The 13,300-nt window shown below is 39.8% G+C and overlaps 1 protein-coding gene across 1 annotated transcript in view; it reads right to left on the bottom strand.

The window, feature by feature from the left end:
• Window positions 1-13,300, bottom strand: part of FREM1 (FRAS1 related extracellular matrix 1) — a 1,066,140-nt gene that overhangs the window by 477,023 nt on the left and 575,817 nt on the right. The window contains exon 25 of the mRNA XM_044060374.1: window positions 2,082-2,346. Within this exon, the coding sequence (XP_043916309.1) occupies window positions 2,082-2,346 (265 nt within the window). The remainder of the gene's footprint in view (window positions 1-2,081; window positions 2,347-13,300) is intronic.

Consider the following 13,300-nt stretch of genomic DNA (forward strand, 5'->3'; position numbering starts at 1 on the left):
TGAAAGCCTAAGGGTGACAGGTGCAAGCCGTCTCTAGCAAAGCAGCTTGGCTGACAGACACTGGATCCCCTTTGAATGACACCAGAAGTTTAGCCAATTGTTGAAATTGATAATTTTATTTTATACCGTGGTATCATTCTTGGTGAGGGCAGGATTCTACTCAGGATCAGGGTCATACTGGCCTGGGCTACGTGATCAGAGAGCTCCTCCATGTCTCTTTTCATGTAGTCCAGGGAGGTATGGCTCAGGTCATTCACACCAACATGGACAATGACAGAGTCATATGTGTACTTGATCTGGAGTGACCTGAGTGCTTGTGTTATGTGGCGGATCCTGGCATCCGACAGACAGCTGACAGTAACCATCTCCTTGTTCAGCCTAGTGAGTGGGACGTCAGTGTGTCTGACTATAGAGTCACCTATTACTAGTCTGTTGGGTATGTTATTTTGCCTTAAGGGCTGTGATTGTGTGGCACACTGGTTTTGTGAAGTATGTGTTTCATGGTTTGTGTTGGGGGTGGAGGTTGCTTGAATGTCTGTTTTGGAGGTCTCTGCTGCTTCTGCAGACTTTTATTTAGAGCTTCCGGGTATGTTTTTGTGTTTCATTTTGAGTTTATAACCCTGGCTTCAAACATGCATCTTACAACAGGGTAAGGACTCATATCTTTGCAGGTTGCTTAGTAACCAGCATAGCCATTCTGAGTTCAGTTCTTTACCAAATTCTAGAGTTTTCATTGAGATCTGGGATATTTTCCTTTGGTTCTGCAAGATGTACTATACTTCCTGGTAAATAAGAACACTTCCTTAAAGCCCAGTGTCTAATTACTGACCTACCTTACAATTGACTTTAGTCACTGAGAGTATAGTTTAAAAAGCTGTAGCAAGGCAGGGTGAAAGAAGCATGTGCCCTGGATGCAAGCTGTTAGGGACCATGATCATTGCTTTGTAATATGCATGACTGGTCTCGTTAAGTAATAGTGGTAATCACTTAAAGCTGTCATTGCACTCATGACTGCCTTAAATGAATTAATGTCCATGCACTACTCATTTCTTTCCTTCCTTAGCTTGACTAGTGGGTTGCCAGATGGGAGCATTGCTTATGACTGAATTTAAGCATGACATTGTGATCAAGAGAACTGACAAAGTCTCGTGGATCACAATTGCTGACAGTTCTAAAATCCTTAACAGCAATTAGGTTTGTGTTTCCTACTGTAATAAGGCAGGATGAGAGGAAAAAGTGTTTGGCAATACATATTCCTGGAAATTATATGGGAAAAAGCACTGTTTTCCCTTGGTGAAAGTAGAATCTAGAGGAATCACCAGCACAGCTGATGCTGGCTCACCCTCAACAAGCAGCAGCTGAACTGCTAAGCCACACTTGCCTACATGGATCCATTTAGCCTGGAGGTCTAACTAGGGCAACCAGAGCACCATTCTGTTGCTGACAGAGTCTGCCAGCATGGTGATGTACTGCACACACACGTGCCATCAAACTGAGCTCCTACACATTGCTGCCTCGTTCATTAGTATCATTACTGTGTATTTTCATTACAATGTTTTATTGTACATTATATTTGTAAAGCACATGGCTACAGCTTCCTTGACATTGTTAATCATTCAGTTTGATCATCTGTTAATGGTTTTCCATAATTATCAATACAAGAAAATCTAAACCTGAAGGACTAACTAATTTTTTCCTAAGACAGGAAATTATGTCATATTCTTTATTGAAACTTGTGTATAAATTACTGGCTCCTGCCAGGGTTTCCTTTTATACTACTGAAGAAAGCTATATGCTGAAACCAGTCTAGTTCACTTGTTTCTATAATAAATTTATTCATTTCAGCTCATCTTGGGTGCTGGCACTTTATTTTGATGCACACTAGTTTGGTTGCCTTGCATCAGCCGTACTTGCTAGCTTTTTGTTGTTGTAGATAGATTATCTGTATGAGTGGAAACTTTCTTTTGTGTAATTCAGAAAGTGGAAGTGGGACTCAGTACCCTAAACATCTAGTGTAGTGACTTACTGAATGCTTATAAGTACTGTAATCACAGTGATACAAAGGGTAAAATATCTCTTACCTGAATGTGTCTCTTGTGACAGCTGTCTTACTGGTATGAACATAATAGATAGATCGTGATGCAATGTTCATTTGGCTGAAACTTGTTACAGGCATGCCTGGATAGTTTACATGTTCTAGGTGGCCGTACATTGTTGGCAAGGTGATCACATAAAGTAGTTTCTCTGGCCTGGCAGTTCCATCCATTGTATAAAGGACAGCAGCAGTTAAAGGCACTCTGTCACCTTTAGATACAAGAAGTGGCCTGATGATCATAGTAATCTCTCCTGAAAGGCAAACAAGGAAGCTTCTATTAATCACATCTCTGTTATTTGTTCTTAGAAGAACACCACAACCTCTTATACCATCATTATTATGAAATTGCTATGTCTGTGTGGCATGAACACTTTACAGATAATGTATTTTGTGAACCATAAGATGACACACACATTTATATATATTTATATATATACATTTATATATATATATATATATATATATATATATATATATATATATAGGTGTACTTTTGAAGAACGAAAGTTCACTACTTCAAACTTCAAAAGTACACCCATACTAACACGAAAGTGCACTTTCGCGAACCTATTAGACCGAACGGGCTAGCAGTCACGGACCTTAGGGTTAGGGCACGGGTTAGGGTAAGGGGATAGTTAGTAGGGCTATCCCCTTACCTTGACCCGTGCCTTAACCCTAAGGTCCATGACTATCGCACCACAGTGGAGGACATAGCCCGTTTTTCAATGTCTTCCATTGCGGTGCGGTAGGTTTGGTCTTGTGAGCTTAAGCGATACATCACTTTCATTAAAGTGCACTTTCGCTTAAGTGGGGATATACTTTCCCATTTCGAAAAAGTGAATATTTGTTGTAGGAAAGTATACCCATATATATATATATATATATATATATATATATATATATATATATATATACACATATACACATACACCCACACATACATACACATGTGCACACATCAAAGACACACAGACAGACACATGTACTTCCATATGGTTATAACCCTAGTCTGAGGGGGTTACATGGCACAGGAACTGCAGCATGCAGTGAGGTCCTTTGGGGAGTGATTCCAGACAGCAAGAGCCTCACAGTTACTAAGTATATGGTAGTAATTGTACTATGCACTTACCCCCTTTTGCCCCATGTCTCTCATAAAATGAGCATGAATGAAAGTTTCAGTTTACTAGTTTAGATAACAGAATGTACTTATTTTCTGACCCTGTCTGGTTTTGCTTTTTTCTGCCTTCCATCCCTTCTGCATATGTGTGTGTATGTATGTATGTGAGTGTGGGGGGGATAATATGAAATACTTCAGTCTTTGACCTTGTGTATGTTCTGCATTGGTGGATTAACAATGTCATCATTCTGAGGATCACAAAGAGACCTGTGAATTAGAGCAGTTTCTCTCTCTCCCCCCTTCTGCCCTTCTCTCCACCCCTTTATACACACACACATATATATATATATATATATATATATATATATTTGGATTCCTATTACAAGAACGAAAGTTCACTACTTCGAACTTGTAATAGGAAACCTCACTTCTGCGAAAGTTCACTTTAACGAAAGTGAACTTTTGCGTAAGTGCACTTCACCGAAAACACAGCAGCATAGTGGAGGACATAGAAAACAAGCTATGTCCTCCACTATGGTGCGATAGTCACGGACTTTAGGATTAGGGCACGGGTTAGGGTAAGGGGATAGTTAGTAAAGCATTGCTATGTCCTTCACTGTGCTGCAGTCGTCACAGACCTTAGGGTTAGGGCACGGGTCATGGTAAGGGGATAGCCCTACGGGTGAAGTATACCACCTCAGGGAACTCTTTTATTAGCTTGGATTTAGGGGAATACATATAAGATAAAATTTGATTCCAATGTACAGACCAAGCTCTCTTAGGTAGCTTCTGATCCACTGTTAAAATGTATGAGTGCAGGCTATGGAGTGCTGTCACTGTCACTGCAGTAATATGAAGTGAGTCTGTAGTTTTCATTTTATTATCCATTTGTTAACTGGGTATAACACTGATCTTAGTGGCCCAATTTCAAGGTTTGCCGGTATAGTACAGCAAACAGTTACAGCAATCATAAAATGTATTGTACAATTTTCCTAATAAAAGCAAGGCTGCTGTAGACAGACTGTTAAGGCGATTTACAAGAGAGCTATCAAAACACATTTCACTTGTTAGATGTCAATACTGTAAGGATCAGAAGGTTCTTAAGGTGTCACCTAGTAAGAAAGAATCCAATGTGGTTCAACATGATGATAGGCTGAAGGAACATGATCTAAAAGGATCAAATCTGAATTATTGAAATAATGGATAATGTATAACTCACTATGGATGAGCCTATCACCATCACGTACATCAGCATAATAAATAAAACAAACTTGAGTCATAATATACACTTTTTTTCAGGGGATTACACCCTCTTGTACCCCCAGTTAGAAAATCCCACCGCCCACCAGATATGCCACCACTGAAGTTGCACCAACTTGGAGAGGTAGAAATACATGCATTTTCATTTTCCTGTAAGTTGTGACTATGGAGGTAGTGCACATACAGATTCGGGGGTGGGAAGGCATAGTCTTACACTGAGGATGCAGCAAACACAGTCCCCCCCAAAAAAGTGCATTCCTCTTTGGCTGTTTGCAGTCAGATAGAGCAGCAGTACACTATGGCCATTAGGTTGGGTGTTGGTCATTTCATCTGAAATAGTATGAAAATCCATTAGAAAATGGATAAAATGCACAGCATTTCTGTTAGGCTACTTGCGGAAGATGTGTTTGAAATGGAAACAGTATGATATAAAGGCTAATTCTCCCCACTACAGTATTGATATAGACAGTGTATCAGCAGGCATGGAAATTAGTGACTGCTTATACTATGTGGAGCGTCATCTTGGTACTGGGCGTAATCTTCATATTTGCAATCCTAAAGCATTACAAGGGTTCCCTTCACCAAAAATAGTGCAAGGTGTTGACCAATAATGTAATGTCTGTTGAACATTTTCTTAAAAAAATGTTTACTGTTAGACACAGCAGTAACACATTTCTTTGATTATTACTTATCCCAAGGGGTACAACAAGCTCACAAAGAAATCTTTAAACAAGATGGAAGGAAATTAAACAAGACACAAAGACAGTGGATGTAAGCACAGCAGTATCCTGCTTAAGTCTGTACAATGTCTGAGAACAGTCACGTACTTTGGCGATACTAGGATCTCTCCATCCTAATTGAGGGAGGTTGATATTTAGTAATGGAAATCCTAGAAAATGGACTGTCCAGTACGAGAAGAGGGCCATGGAAAGAACAGTACACACTAATTGTCTCCATAAGCCTAGAGAAGCAAACAGGAATCTCTTCATTCAGTGCAGCAGGGGAAATCAAGGGTAAGAAGAAACTTATCAAAGATTTATCAGAATAATGGTGGAATGGAATGACTGCTGAGTAAAGCAACTTTACAATGCAATGTTAATGTGCATTCTTCTTATGTCAGCTGTTTTTATAACATCTTATTTTGTATATACCTTTTGCCCAGTAGCTGTAGGGTTTCAGTGATGCACTAATCCTTGGGTCACTCCTTGTATATGCTATTCTGCCCTTCCTAGCCCTAATTTCAAAGTGGAACACCTCAGAAAAAGTTACTGTGCACTATAACCTTGAAAAACTCTCCCATTTCTATCTCCTCGGCTATATCAATAGCCAGGTCATTTGCACCAGCATGCAGGGTTTGCCTCACCATTTTCTAAATGATTTCAAGGGGGCTTTGTATTTTTCCATCCCTTGCAAGTCCTGGAGCAGTCACATGAGCTTTAACACATCTGTTCTCAGTTTAAGCTCTTTTCCATCATCTCGGTATATACTGGAATTTTCCAATATAACCCCACTGACTGATATATATATATATATATATATATATATATATATATATATATATATATATATATATATATACAGACTCCGCTTTCTTCCCTTTGTCTGCTTTACTTTGCTATTTTATTACCTTTGCATTCATCCATCACGCCCTTTTCCTGCATAGTTTGTTCCACTTCCAGCTGTTTTTCCCACACCCTTAATGGTAAGAACTCGTATCACTACAAACACTGGTATTCTTTCTCAGACTCTCCTTTTCCTTAGCATCACCCTACCTTGGGTTTAGATTGTTAACCTGTACACCTTATTCCAGTGCTCGCATCTTTCTACTAAACCCAGCCCCCTAATGATAGTGCGGTGTTATTTAGCCTACTCTAGCCTGTCTTCACTGCACTGCAGGAATCATAAGTTGATGTGATGTTGTGTTTATCATTTCACTGGGCAGTATAAAATACTACCTTGCATCCACAGTAAATGGGGTTATTGTGAGTGGAAATGCATGATGGTTGTCATTACTATAGAAGTTCAGAAATACAGCGAAACAGTTTTGTGTACGACATAAATAGCTAAAGTTAAAAATACCTTCATTTTACCTAAGGATGTGCAGTTAGGCCACCTTCACTGTTATGGTCATTAGGGCTTTCAAAGGGCAAATGAAGAAAACATCTGATAAAGTAGGAGGTACAATATCAGTAAACAGTCAAGAGTTGAAGCAATAACTGAAATTATTTTGGAGAATGCAGAGACTTGGAGTGGCATTCCAGGGTAGACTAAGTGAGGCATGCTATTCTTTACTCACAACAAATTCTGTCTACATGTTGGCTAATTACAGTAGCCATCCTGCATAGTATGTTACACCTATTCCCTAACTCTAGCATATACTGCAATGCCCCTATAATTACACTCTTAGTGCAGTCCCATGTTTGCCCAGATGATAAAAGTTCTAATAGCAACAAACCTCTACTGAAAATACAAGTTCCCTAGTTTGGTAATGCAAGCAATGTGTGGTGTTCTGTGGGTAAGATGTTAAAAGTCCATGTCTCGTCTGCTTTCACTAGTTAGTTAAGATGCCTTGCTGGTTCCTCAGTGCATTAATGAATTTCTTTGTACTTAGTAAAACATAACAATTACTAGTTTTATTTTTGAATCTTTTGCTCCAGCAAGGCTGGAGTTAAACAGAGCTGTCTAGCTCTTATTTATTTATTTTTGTTCCAGTCAATACTGAGAAAAAGATATAGTCCCATAGAATTCTGTGAGTTCACAAGTATAATAATTTTCAGAAAGGATGTCCTGTCACATATATGTATATAGTGCTGAAAAGTCACTTTTCTTTATAAACTAGTACTTGGTGATGCTATTTTTCAGTGTGCATTGCTCCTTCGTTCACTAACAATAATTCCATATGTACTGAGTCAATACCCTTTTGTTGTGAAAAAAGTGACAACATTTATTATCAGTGCCTTTATAGTGCTTCACGTACAGTATGTAGGGAATAAATATGCATAACATATAGGATGCTGGCCTAGCATAACCAACCAATGCATTCTCATAAAGAAGGGTTTCTGACACTACCCCAGAGATCTGGAGAATGAAGCCTGACACTTTACCAGTGATCAGAAACTCTAAGGTGACATAATACAAATTAAAAAAAAAACAGCAGCATTTGCTTCACATCTGTTTTGTCCAAGGTGAGTATGTTTGATCTATTTCTCAGCAGGCGTTTGTTGACTTTTGTTACAGCTCTGCTCATTTTCACTTCTTCAGGATATTCTATCAGCTCTAGATGAAGGTGCTGGAGAAGTAACCACGGTATGGCCATTTGTCACTAAGTAAGTTAAGGCATGTGACACTTTTTTCTAACATTTGATTCATTTGATTAGTGATGTAAGTTTACTGGAATGCACTGCTGGTTGTATTCAGTGATGGTCTATGTGTATAAAGTGTGGTTGATGTCATAGCTGTTTATCTGCTGACAGACAGTTGCTCATGATGGTAGCTTAACCACATTACTCATCACAAGACCTGTTGGGGTTTCTGAATACTGCTCATCACAGAGGTGCAGAAGAGGATCATAGACCACTAAAGAATCACCCAACAGAAGGAGCTTGTAAGAGCAGGGTTTCATATACCATACAAGCAAACTGTCTGTGAGCCTTTAGAGGCACATCAGGATGACAGAAAGTAAAGCAAACCTTTTTTCAATGGAAACTCTAAAACTGGACAGCTTTCTAACATCCTGCTACCATGCATGTAAGAGTTAGTCTCTATGCTTAGAAACCATACTTTGGATAAAAAAGATAGATTTAAGTGGGATTTGATAAAACTGCCCCTTCCACCTGTTTGTGGCTGCTTAACTTCCCATGGAGAATTGTGTATCAGGTTACCTTACTAAACTTAAGATATGGTGTGCAGAACAATGTCATAACACTATTACGACAGTTCAGTATTACTACTCTACACAGTTACTGTAGTACCATGATATTACTCTACACACAGGTGTTCTGTCTATCAGCATTTCATCATCTGGATAATCAATGCATTTGATGGTAATGACAGTTAATGATTTTCTTTATAACAGGCATCTAGACTCACATACTCTAGCCGAAAGTCATGACAGTAGCAGCAATAACCCCTACTGTCTATGAGATCAAGCAGGAACAGGTCATCAGCTGGTGCAAAAGTTCTTGGCCATGTTCATTATGCACCAGTGTCACACAAATTGCTGTAACATGGTACGCCAGCTGCCAGACAGATTGCGGTGGCATGGCATGCCAAAATGGTAGTTGTCAGTGCATCACTGAACAATACAGGCTATGTGTGTAAACAATTGCAGAGGAACATGGCAACAATGTTTTGTACTAACACAAAAATATTGTCCACATGCAGGCATGTTAATAATACTTACCATTAGCCAGTCTTCGATTTTTGTTGAATATCTGTAAAGTTTTTATTGAGGGACTATGGGTAGAGGTGTATGCATCCACTTTGGTCTTGATATGAGGAGACAACAAGCAACCATGGTCTGACAGAGAATGACAAGTCACTCATATTAGAACTGGAGCTACCTTTTATAATAACAACATGCCACTGAACAACAATAGGACTCATAAAACTATGTTTGATCATGCAACAGTCAGAAGATGGGAACCTGTAACTTCATTGTCAGAACAATGGAAATTGTAATTTGGAAATAAAATCCTGGTGAGTTAGGTATAGCCAACTAAATTATAAGACATTTGCACCTTATTGTACCATGAAATATAGCACAGCCTAGCAGAATGTTAATTAACAGACCATCGTACTATGCTGACATCTGCTTCAGAAACATAAAAACATAAGGGTTGTAGTCCTCAGGCCAGCTATACACCTCATGATGTTGTAGTAACAAACACCCTCATATTGCCTAAGCCGCAGTGGATTTCCTTTCTTGTAGGGATTATGTTATCCTGCATCATCCTCAGCAATGACTATATCAAAGAACCAGTTTGACTTGGGTGCTTATGTTTCATGGCCCTTCTCCACTCTTTTCCTGAAGAGCTATTGTTTGGCTTTTGCCAGACTTGTGCATGTATACACAACATTTATGCCATGCAGCACACCATGTCGAAACTGAAGAAGAGCAATGAGCTTGATAAGCAGCACATTCATGAATCCCTTAATTATAATATTCACACAGACATCTGTAAGCATGATGGGAGATAAGTTAATCACTCAAAGGCCCATAGCTAAGTACTAGGCTACCTGGCCTCGTGGCCCATTTTAAGCATAGCCACTTTCTCTTTTTGTGCTCAAAATAACTTATCCCATTTGGTTATAAATTTACCTTACCCATCCCATGGTTGTTAATTATATATGAGAGTAACTGAGATCATACCATATATAATTTGAAGGTACCCATGCACGGGACAAAGTAGATGCCAAACAAGGAGAGGTCCAAGCACAGAACCCTGGGGATTTCACTGGTGACTGGTCTCTGTGGTGGTAACTTCCCCTATTTTGATTATATGTATCCTATCTGTGAGCCAGATGGCAATCCAGCTGGTGACATAGGGGTTTATTCCCAGTTTATTTAGCTTTTCTACTATGTCTGAGTGGGGAATTGTGTCAGAAACTTTGGCCAGGTTGAGGTATGCAGTATGTACCATTTCGGCTTCATCCATTGCTTTGGTGACCTTTTTTAAAAATCTACCAGGTTGAGTAAGCATGACCTGCCCTTGATGAATCCAAGCTGAGATGGGTCCAGTGTTTGGAGGTTCCCTATGTCCTGATTATTAGGTCCATGATAAGTCTTTCAATGGCTTTGCATATGAGGCTGGGCAGACCTATGGCTCTATAATTGCTTGGGCCTGTGGAGGGGCTGCCCTTACTTAGAGTAATGAGTGTAGCTGTTGCCCATTTACTTGGTACAAAATCTGTACAAAGGCTGAGACTAAACAGTGTTGTCAAAGATGTGTCTAAATTGTGCTTCATCCTATTTTAGATGCATCCAGGGATATTGTCAGGACTCATATCAATGCAGTATTTTTAGCTTTTACAACATGGTCTTGTGTGACAGTTGGAGATAAGCCAGTTTCAGATATATCTAGAGGGACATATGGAGTGGAAAGAGGGGTAAAGTTAGTGCTAAATTTATAGACCAGTAGGTTGCCTATATCTCCAGCCTCAGTGTAGGCAACATCGTTCACAATCAGCTCAGTACATTGCTGTGTTGTGCTTTTCAGATTAAGAACATAACTAAAAAATGCCTTGTAACCGTCTTTGGCTTAGGTAGCTATTTTAGCCTCAAACTTGGCTTTGGTGGATTTTATTAAGCTCCTGAGTTCTTTGTTTATTTCACTGACAAGGGCTCTACCATTCTGGGAATTACTCTTCTTACTTTTGGTCAAATTTCTCTTCCTTTTTTTTCAAAGTTTGTTGATATTATGGTTGCACCATGTGTTTTTTTTTCTGGGGTTTGGCCTGCACTTGTTTCTAAGGGGTACAGTTGGATCTATTAGCCTACTTCAGCTGTCTGTGTTTGCTGTTAACTCAGAAATACTAGTCCAAGTGCTTCTGAAATTGAAATAGCAAAAACATGGTGCAGTTATTGATCTGAAGTGTTTCTAACCATTTACGTTAAGTACTGGGATAGATATCATCCTGTGGTAGAACAGTTTTATTAAATCAATTATGTATCTTAAAAAAACTCCCAAGGAATAAAATATTACTATTGGAGGGAAAGAGTGAACACCATCAAAAGACAACAGTCACCGATTCACTACAACCAAACCACAGTGCTGGTAAGTTCAGCAATGACATAGGGGTATGCTAGCTAGTGTATGCATGTGGCTGTTGGTGTGATCACATGTATGTAAAGCCACAAATGAAGCTAGATGTATGTGTGTGTGTGTGTGTGTGTGTGTGTGTGTGTGTGTGTGTGTGTGTGTGTGTGTGTGTGTGTGTGTGTGTGTATATATGAGCCTGCTAGCATGTGTGTGTGGACAAAAGTCATTTGATGGCAGTTCTCTTTATGGATCTAACCGAGGCATATGAATACACAGGTTACTCTTTTCTTCTGTCCAGGTTTACTAAGTTAAGCTTTTGGTAGGATGTCATGGAATTGTGTCACCTCTGTTAGAAAGATCCCATTTTTCCAGACTGATCTAGAACATCCTCTTCTGATTTTGATTTGTTCACATCTGGGGGACCTTAGATTCAGTCCTGGTTTCCATCCTTCTGAATGAGTTTTGTGGACCTAGTAAATCTTAACATTATCCTGCATGCTGACAATTCACTTTTCTTGAAATATGATAAAACTACTGAATTACAGAAGGCATTGATTGCCTCCTGCAGTTGTTAAACCTTAATAGGTTAACCATTAATTCCAAAAAGTTGCCCATCAAAGACCCCAGTGGCATCAGCCCTTTCCGTACCCAGGATCTATTTATTTCTTGTAGTATGGAACAGGTACTTAGAAATCTAGCTACACAAATCCATAGCATTCAAGCATCAGCTAGAGATTACAGCTAACTGTACACTTAACCAGCTTAAGCCAACATTGAATAACAGACTGAAGGAGCCATACTGCTGTATTATTTGTAACATAGGTTATAGGTTCATAGGTTCATACTAGGCTATCTGCCCCCGAGGCATTTTTACAAGCCCCTATAGTTTTTTGGCTTACGCACCCTTTTAGTATGGGGAACTATACCCATTATTTTTTGTGTGCCTCTGTTGCAGTGACACTGAGGTAATCCTGGGGTATATCTGCGATCCATCCATCATCCATCATTCAAGATTTCTCTCTTGAACAAGGCCAGCGAGGCTCTGCCTCTCACATATTTTTTTTATTCCACAGCATAGTCTTTGGGTGATGATTCTATCCTCCATCCCAGCCCTAATATTGTGTCGAGGTTTAGTGTCGGAGTTTAAGTCTCCTAGTTCCTTGTGGCTCTAGATTTTTTTGAGGTTTTGCATATTCATCAATTCATCAAATGAGCCTTGTATGTGTGTTAGGCAGGTGAGGTCTCCTCTGAGCTGAAGCGAGGCGACTGAATGAAGTTGGAGTTCTTTCTCAGTAGGACAGATGTTTGAGCCTTTTTATCCTTTTTTTTTTGTTTTGGAACTTTTCCTCCAGCTGCTCCAGCTGCTGCAAGTGGGTCAGATACATTCATCATACATTGGCATTGTGAAGATGAGGTCTGATGATGAGTGGACCTGACCTATGAGGAGAATGATCTCTAGATGACCTAAGGTGATAGGTGGGCAATGTAGAAGGTCTTCCTAACTACTTTAGCTACATGGGTGTAACTACACAAACTACTATCAACCTGGGTCCCCAGGTCCCTCCCCTCTTCTTTCTAACTTTGAGTTTGCTTTGCAGGGGTTTGGTAGCTTTTTCCCGAAGTGTTTTTCCCGCGATTATGACTTTTAACTTTTTTTATTTTGGCTAGGCCAGTTATCCGCTCTGTGAGACCCTTCTGTTATCCGTCTGTGTCAGACCCTGTGTCAGATGTGTTTTCTTTTATGTGTGGCGCCCAGTTTGCAGTCATCAACCTCCCTGTGTTTCTTTGTACTGTCCTGTAGATGCTAAAGTAGAGGCCCAACAAAAAGTAGAAGCCAACCAGAGTGAGCCCTGGACTGAGCCCTGTGTGACAGGCTTTGAACTGGAGGATGGCCACAGCAACTCTCTGGACATGGGTTCTGCTCAGTCCAGGGTTCTGTCACTATGTTGTTTATGGGTTAACATTTGATGTAAATGTTTTCAATTAAGCTGATTGTATGAAGGCGTATGGAGGTGAGCCCAGGAGATCGAGAGGTGCTCGACTGGTGGCTTTTAGGCAGGGCAATGG

This window comes from Protopterus annectens, chromosome 2.part0, assembly GCF_019279795.1.
Source record: "Protopterus annectens isolate FY-2018-M chromosome 2.part0, PAN1.0, whole genome shotgun sequence".
Taxonomy (NCBI): Eukaryota; Metazoa; Chordata; order Ceratodontiformes; family Protopteridae; genus Protopterus; species Protopterus annectens.